Source organism: Lolium rigidum, chromosome 5 (assembly GCF_022539505.1).
Source record: "Lolium rigidum isolate FL_2022 chromosome 5, APGP_CSIRO_Lrig_0.1, whole genome shotgun sequence".
Taxonomy (NCBI): domain Eukaryota; kingdom Viridiplantae; phylum Streptophyta; class Magnoliopsida; order Poales; family Poaceae; genus Lolium; species Lolium rigidum.
This window is the reverse complement of record NC_061512.1, coordinates 219369028-219377550: the sequence shown is the minus strand read 5'-3', so window position 1 is coordinate 219377550 and position 8523 is coordinate 219369028. Positions and strand designations below refer to the sequence as shown.

The 8523-nt window shown below is 42.1% G+C and overlaps 1 protein-coding gene across 1 annotated transcript; it reads right to left on the bottom strand.

Annotated features, from left to right (window-relative positions):
• Positions 1-2265: 2265 nt before the first annotated feature.
• Positions 2266-4238, bottom strand: LOC124653424 (pollen-specific leucine-rich repeat extensin-like protein 1). The gene has a single exon (XM_047192488.1). The coding sequence runs from the start codon at positions 4188-4190 to the stop codon at positions 2655-2657; it is 1536 nt and encodes a 511-aa protein (XP_047048444.1). The 5' UTR covers positions 4191-4238; the 3' UTR covers positions 2266-2654.
• Between the last annotated feature and the right edge of the window lie 4285 nt (positions 4239-8523).

The window sequence follows — 8523 nt, the reverse complement described above, 5'->3', positions numbered from 1 at the left end:
CAGGTTATAGATGGGTAAGGATGATGGTGTGCCCTTGCCTCGTGCAATGTTTGTAATCGTTGCTAGATGGTTCAAGAATCTATTTATATCTATCACATGTTTTTACACTTTTTGTACTACCCTTTGATGATTATTAATATAACGGTAGGCCCTTTTGCAAACAAAACCTGGATAAAACTTATCACAGAAGCAGACGAACTGCTAGGCAAGAACTGCAATACACAAGCCCGATCCAGTCGAGGTTTCTGCAGCGCTATGAAACTACTACGGCGAGATACTAAGCATCTATCGTCAGATAAATCTTACTATTCATCACAAGAGTCCACTGGATTAATCTTATATGGGACTTAGCTAGTTTTGTGTAATTTCATAGCTAGTTTTGTGTCCATTGGTGCTATTCTCCAGCACCACTTACACATATGTAAAAATTTAAAAAATTGCAGTGAGGAAACTCACTGTTCGGCTTAAAAAACAAAAGAGTCCACTAGGGTAAGCTTAGGGCGCCGCAACTTAGTGTGTGACCCATTGGTAATTCACCATGGGGCTAGTTCAAAATTTGGAATTGCTATCGCACTCTTGGTGAAAAAAAGGTAGGCTGGGTTCCGTCGCACAATGGCAGGAGAGTTCACGCTCCATAAATTTTCTTGTTGAACCCTAAGAGGGTGCGGCAATTTAGGGTGCACCTCATTGGTAATTTGCCCGGTGGCACGTTAAAATCCAGAATTGCCATCACCGTTGCTGAAAAAATCGGTCGGTTGGGTTCCTTTGTGCCGGTGCACCCTCGCGGAAACGGGTCGCCTTCTATAAATTTCCTTTTGAACCCACATAGGCCGCGACAATTAAGGGTGCAACCCAATAGTAATTTGTCATGTAGCAAATTCCAAATCCGGAATTGCCATCGCACCATTGGTGAAAAAAATCGGTCGGCTAGGGTTCCGTCCCGCCGCCATACTCCCGCGGGAACGTTTGGGCTCCATAAATTTCCTTGTTCAAACATGAAGGTGCAGCCCGTGTTCCATTCATATTTCAGAACACTATAATGCAATCAATTCTCTTTTTGGAGTCCTCTTTCAGAAAGAATCAGTGTCAGATTCAAATTCAAATTCAAGCTGAAATTGGATACAGGCACCGTTCGGCCAACACGATTCAATCCAAACACGATCAGTAACATGGTTATGTCGAAAATAAAATGCATGTGGTCTGACAGACCACTCGCTTGACAGCTGAATACTCAAGCCGATCCCATAGATGTAGGTAAGTAGGTATCTTTTCTCATACTGCCATACCAAGTGAGGAATCAGACCAAAATTAGCTTTGCACAAACAAGTTTGGAAGGTTTCTTCAAAGCTGGAGAAAAAAAAAGCATAGCGTTAACCATGTGCAATACATTCTTGAAATTTCACCAGCAATTTTAAAAACTGAATTCACAGAAATCTTCAGTATGCACTTATATCCTTCTATCATCTTTCAACAGCCATCCAGATTCTTTTACAGAGGTTCATTTACATGGCAACGACTGATAAACCAAGGTAATTCAGTACATTTCATAGAAGATGTGCACTCCTTCGAGGAGACCGGTATTCACAAGTCATAGCGAGCTCACAAACAAATAGCAGCAAGCAAAATTCTAGGACTTGAACATTACCATGAGATAGCATTATCCAAAATTATTTCATTCATTGTCGCAACGCTGTGCAGAGCAGAGCTTATAAAAGCATATTATTTGAAAGTGCAATGCTCAATAACAAATAGCAACCCCCAGCAATCTTAACCACAGGTCTAGCTCAAGGAAAGTGATGAAGTTTGACAACATACAACAGCTAACATCTAAATCAGCAACTGAGCAAGACTACCGGAGAAACAAAGAATTCTCCCGCCACGAAAATTGCCATGCTACTCGCGGAAGATACTGCAAGCAGCAAACGAGCAAACAACCTACTGATGAAAGGCTTCAGTCGACGACAACAACAGGATCACATGAATAGCTCAACTAACCTGTTGATCATGCCATGTCAACCGTCTTCATGGCTATCAAGTCATAAATTCTTCTTGTTCTTGACGCCTTTCTTGTTCTTGCTGCCTTTGGGTCGACCACGCTTCTTCCCTCCTACCTTCACCGAGTTCACTGTCATGGTCTTCACAGGTTTCGGCGCTGCTGGCACTTGGCAACAACTGACATAGCATTAAGAATGGAAGCAAATGTTCAAATCAGGGACTTGGACATTAGCATGAGCAGGACACACCAAAAATAACATAAACCTGAGATTACTTCATTCACTGCTGCAACACTGTGCAGAGCAGAGCTTACAAAAGCATATTATTTGAATGTACATTGCTCAGCATCAAGTACTACCAAATCCCAATAACCTTAGAACCACAGGTCTAGCTTTATTAAGGAAAGTGACGAAATTTGACAACATACAACAGCTAACATCTAAATCTTGGTGACAAGAGAGGGTGCATAAGTCAGCAACTGAGCAAGACTACCCGAGAAACAGAGAATTCTCCCGCCACGAAAATTGACATGCTACTCACGGAAGATACTGCCAGCAGCAAACGAGCAAACAACCTACTGATCAAAGACTTCAGTCGACGACAACAAGTTGATCATGCCACAAACAAACAACAAGTCAACCGTCTTCATGCCTACCAAGTCATAATTTCTTGTTGTTCTTGGTGCCTTTCTTGTTCTTGCTGCCTTTGGGTCGACCGCGCTTCTTCCCTCCTACCTTCACTGAGTTCACTGTCATGGTCTTCACAGGTTTCGGCGCCGCTGGCATCTCCACTCTCGTGGGCATTACAGGTTCCGGCGCGGCTGGCACCTCCACTCTCTTGGGCATTACAGGTTCGGGTGAAGGCGCAGCTGGCACTTCTACTCTCATGCGCATTAAAGGTTCCGGTGTAGGTTCCAGCACCACTGGCAACTCCACCGCGGCACTAACAGGTGTCCCATTTTGAACATCAGCATCACTGTTGGCTTCCACACCACCATTGGCTCCAAGCCATGGCGCAACCAGCTGATCTGCTCCCTGTGGCTGCTTATTGACCAGATTCTCAAACCCAGGGCACCCTGGGAACCCAACGGGGAAGAAACCCCAGGTACAGTAGTACATGTCAGTGCCCGCCACAATTGGCGGTGTCTCGGCCATTGCCTCGGCTACAAATGGCTGGTGGCAACTGGAGCATTTCAGCTTGCGCGCCTCATAGATGCGATCGTACTGGTGAATGTGGGAGCAGGCCCTGCAGAGCGTCCAGAATGGCGACGAAGGCGATGTGCCAGACTCCACTGGCTGGGGTGCTGCTTCGGAGGGTGGCTGGACAGCTGCTCGCGGTGGACTCGGCTGTGGAGGCGGTGGTGGCTGGTGAGCTGCTGCCGGTATCGGGCTGTCCTGTGGAGGCGGCCGCAGCTGCGAAGCTGCCCTTACCGGGCTCTGCCGTGGAAGCGGTGGCGGGGCAGCTGCTCTTGCTGGCGGCTGGGGAGCTGCTCGAGGCGGACTTGACTGCTGAGGCAGCGGTGGCTGGTGAAATGCTGGTATCGGGCTTTGCTGTGGAGGCGGCCGTGGCTGGGGAGCTGCCCACATCGGGCTCTGCTGTGGGAGGGGCGGCGGGGCAGCTGCTCGCAGCGGAGTCGGCTGTGGAGGCGGCGGTGGCTGGTGAGCTGCCCCAATCGTGCTCTGCCGTGGACGCGACGATGGCTGCGGCTGACGCTGTTGCATCGGAGCTGGAGTGGGAGTGGGAGTGGGAGCTGGAGTGGCGGCATCCAGTTGGGTGTCGAGGGCGGATTTAAGTCCGGGGTTGGAGAGGAAGGCCCAGGCACCGGCGACGAGGCGGGCAGCCTCGGCGACGGAGGCCGAGCAGGGGCTGTCCGGGTGGGATCGGTTGAGTAGGAGGGAGATGCGGCGGTAGCTGGAGTGGACGGCGTCTGGGTGGCGGGAGGCGGGGTTGGCAGGGTCGATGCCGAGAAGAGCGTAGGGATCGGGCTGACCGTTGGGTATGCGGCGGCGCTGGGCGGTGAGGAGGACGTCGGCGGCGGCGCGGAGAACCTCGGCGCCCGGGGTATGGCGGTCGGCGGCGAGGGCCTGGGAGCAGAACTCCCGGCAGCCCTCGAGGTCATTCGCCACTAGGAGCTTTTCGGCAACTTTCATCCACTGCTCCGCCTGCCGCCGTGTGCCGGCGGGCGGCGGATCCATTTCGGCTGGGGATGATTGAGGTCGAGGAGAGGTGCGAATTGGGGATTTCGGTGGATGGATCGGTGGGGGCAGCTGGGGTGTGCGGAGCAAATAATAATACTTCTTCCGTCTAAAAATAGGTAGTTTTGTCTAAGTATGAGGATGTAGACACATCTTCGTGTTAAATACATCCGTATCTACAAAAAGTTGAGACGATTATTTTTAGATGGAAGTTCTATAACAAGTTTTGATGGGCTGATAGCTGTCCAATGGACTAGTTAGGCCATGTGTAAAACACATGAATTGAAAAATTTAGAAATAAGAAAAATACAGGAATTAAAATGACATGTATCCTAAACCACATGAAAGCTCTAAGAATATCGTTTGGATGTCACACAGACAAAGCATAGAAATCTTAGCCACAAGGAGATGAGAATATGAGGTAAGACCTCATGTTAGTTTTCCTCCAAAATTTCTATGAATAACCTATCCTATAGAAAATTTAAAAGAATCTTAGATTCCCATTCCTTTGTTCCAAAACGGCATGATAGAAAATTTTCCTATAGAAATCCTATCCTCCAAAAATTCTATAATTTTCCTTTGTTCTAAAAAGGCCCTTAGTCTTATTGGTGTGTCATTTAGACGGCCTAATAGGTAAGTACCCAGATTTCATCATACCGAAAAAGAAGGAATCATGGACCGTGGGGACTTCTGAAAATACATTTCATGTCAAAAAAAGGAACTTCTAAAAATAGGTTTCATATATAGCATATACAAATATCAATTTCCGTTAAAAAATTCAGTTTAAATGTCTACTAAAATCATCAAGGTTCTTTCCTAAAAATATGCTCAGAATGATCAAACTTAATGTTATTTTATGCCAAACAAATGTTAGGGTTTTAAAATAAAGTATGGTTTTCCAAGCCCTGAGGTTTTTTCGCTAACATAAAGTTGCATATTTTAAAAATCGACTTATATGAAAGAAGATCTTGGTCGAGCTACCTGCAAAGGTACCTCACACATGCACCTCTCAAAAAAATCCAAACAAAAAATAAATCATAGATACTTTTTTTACATGTTTCATATTATATGGAAACAAATTTATGTATACTACCTAAAATATTCATGTATCTCAAACAAAATGTTCACGCGATACTAATAGGTAACTTGTTTATGTAGTACTAACTAAACTATGCATGTGCATCAAACAAAATGTCCATTGGATGTTTTAAAACATTAAAGGATAAACATTTTGTGTAGTACTAACTAAAATATCCGTGTACGCCCAAGAAACTGCTCACTCACATATGTTTTGAAAATATTTAATTGGTAGACAAACATACTTGTATGGAGAACAATTTTATCCAGGTTGCATGTTAACTTATTTTGCAAAATTGTCCACATAATTTTTTACTTACTTTTATACGAAACTTAGATGATAATAACTCCATAAAATAAATTTCATCTTTTTTCCTTCAAAAGCATTGCTACAAAAACAACTTGCCTATATCCAGTTTACAATAATACATGATCATTTTTATCCAATGACATCAATGGCATGTGTATCATGACTACAAAAAAACGAATGCATAAAAAGTAAGTAAACAAAAAAAGAGAATGAAATATTAGAACAATTATGAAAGGAATTAAAAGTAAAAAAACAAGGGGGAAAAGGAAAGAAGAAAATCGTATCTTCGTTTGGCATGGACTAAATCTGCTCAGAGTGTGAAATCTCCAAATGGTCCCACTTTAGGGCAATATTAGAATCCAACTAGCTCTAGGATTTAGCGGCAGAGAGCATGGTGCCTACTTGTCGAAAGATAGAGAGGCAACCTTTCAAGGGTGCACCTATTCTGATTGTTCATACCTCTCACCTTTAAAAAGAGCGACCATGGCGGCAAACGGGCACACCAAGGAGCAAGTCCAAGTATAACATTTAAAAATTAAAAATTGTAGTAAACACAAATAAATTTTAAATTGTATCTCATAAAAAGTATTACATGTATAATGGCTTTGTGTAGAAAGTGTCCCATGTAAAAAAAACTGTGAAAATATGCTCCAATATCTATGAATATTTTCATGTATGACAAATACATTATTTTTGGGACATACTAAAATGTGTTTCAATAGAGATAAAATGATATGCATGTAAAAGTTGTATTCATTAAAAATATGGTTTACCCTCTAAATTTCTACTGTTCATGTATATCAAATAAATTGTCCACTTAACTTGTAAAAAATGTTGAATGAGATGGAATGTTGCGTCCCTTTATAAATTATTTTCATTATTTTATGTGGATCTCTTAGTAGCTTCTAAAAAAGTTTCAAAAAAAGACACAAAAAAGGTTAGATGGATATTTTAAAAGAGTGTTCTAGCATCAAAGAAGTATGCTCATGCATCTCAAATTTCACGTTTAATGCATTTCAATAAGATGTTATCCCAACTTTTGATGAATATGTAGGTAAATATATGTGGTTCGAATGGACAAAAAAAGCATTGAGATGTGTTCCACAATCTATGAAATATTCCGCAAATTCTAGGAGAAGTCACATAACTCATTAAAAATGGTGAACAAAATGTGAGCCAGATGGTCCTAATTAGTCTATTGGATGGGGTGGAAGAAGGAGGGATATTCTCAAACAGGGCAAAGGTCCATTCATCATGAAGCACAGTGAGATAAAAAAAAGAGTTTTTAAAGGCGTAAACTCTTGCACACATGATAAACTTATTTGAACTACATTCAATTTTACTTTGTCTACAATACAAAATTGCAGACGTGGATGCACTCACGAAACATGCAAAAAATAATAGAGAAAAAACTAAGTAAACAAGAAATAATTTTTTTGTAAATAATTAATTTTGAGAGAAAGAAAACGACAATATAAAATACCATAAGTAAAAAATAAAATGGAATAATGTGAAACTATACAAGAAATAGAAAATAAAGCAAATACAAACCTAAACCTATAAGATCAGTGGGCTAGCCCATTAGAGAAAAGGACTGTAGTGCAGACACACCCCCATCTCCAGATTAAGCATTAGCTAGGAAATCCTATTATTCTCTAAAACAATGCAAGAGCATCTCTGGTATACTATCAATGTCAATGAAAATGTTAAAAAATTACATTTTTTCTCAAGATACTACGAATCTCACCTCATAACTATTTTTTTTGTCAGCCACCAAAAGTGCCATTTCACACCTTACATGTAGGATGTCAAGCATCCCACTCTTAATAGCGGGGGCTATTTCTCATGCCACTACATCCATATATAAAGCGTCTTTTGGAGATATGGTGTTGCCACGGTATACTCCCACTATCTCTCTATCCTTAACATCCGCTCACACCACATCATTTAGTTGTTAGCTCGGCGGAGCTATTTAGTGTCGTTTGACTCCTCTCGGGTCGCATGTTCCATGTCATCCTCTTCTGTTGCTCCCCATATCCTCGTTGCTTCCCTCCTGAGATCGTTGTGCCACTTGTTGGGCCTTCCTAGCCTCCCGCCAGAGGCCCAACTGCATGGCACCGGCACCTACTTGCCTCACCTCGCTGCCTCGCTGGAGGAACTAAGCGTCGCATCTCACATGCTGCTCTCCATTGCCTGCCTCGCTAAGGGAGGGAAAATCGTTTGACCCACTATGGGGTGGTCTCCTTTATTGTCGATTCTCTGAAAATAAAACATGTTGAAGGAATTTGTAGTCTACTAGCGAAGGAAGCCAAAAGGTATAACCCTTATAGGAAACCCATCTAAACAGCGCCTGCAGGGAGCACTATGAGCCTACAAAAATCCAACCTACCTTAATTGTGCTTAATATAAATATATTTTCAAAAATTTCCATATGTTCTCCAAACTTTTTTTGTAGTTTGTGAAATTTGTTCAACTATGTACAGAAAATGTTTAGATATAAAACAAATTAGCATTATAAATGTGTCCATATATCACAAAAGTTAATATGTTATACAAGTTCCGCCTCCCTTGCAAACATAAGTAGTTATTCTTGTTGTGTGCCAAAAGTAAAGTATCGTCACTAAGATAAAAACAAATCTATTAGCAGTAGGAAAAGGAGTATCACTTGAATATTTTAATAAAGTTTATGGTCCGAGCAAGAGTTTGGAGGAAGAGACATGGTACATCGAGAACAATAGGATCCCACATATATTTCGCTATTACTAGCATATCCCCACAGAATCAAAAGCACAAAAGCAAGAACATAGTTTTTGATGATAACCTTTTTTTGTATTGATCATCAGATTTATGAAAACCCAACAATTACATTAGAGTTCTCAAAATCAACATAAAAATTTGATAGTTCAACACAAGATCAAAGGCCCAATTAAAACATCAGTTAAGAAG

What these genes read in the sequence shown, in the direction of transcription:
- LOC124653424 (XM_047192488.1), bottom strand. Translation starts at nt 4,190, where the DNA reads ATGGATCCGCCGCCCGCCGGCACACGGCGGCAGGCGGAGCAGTGGATG.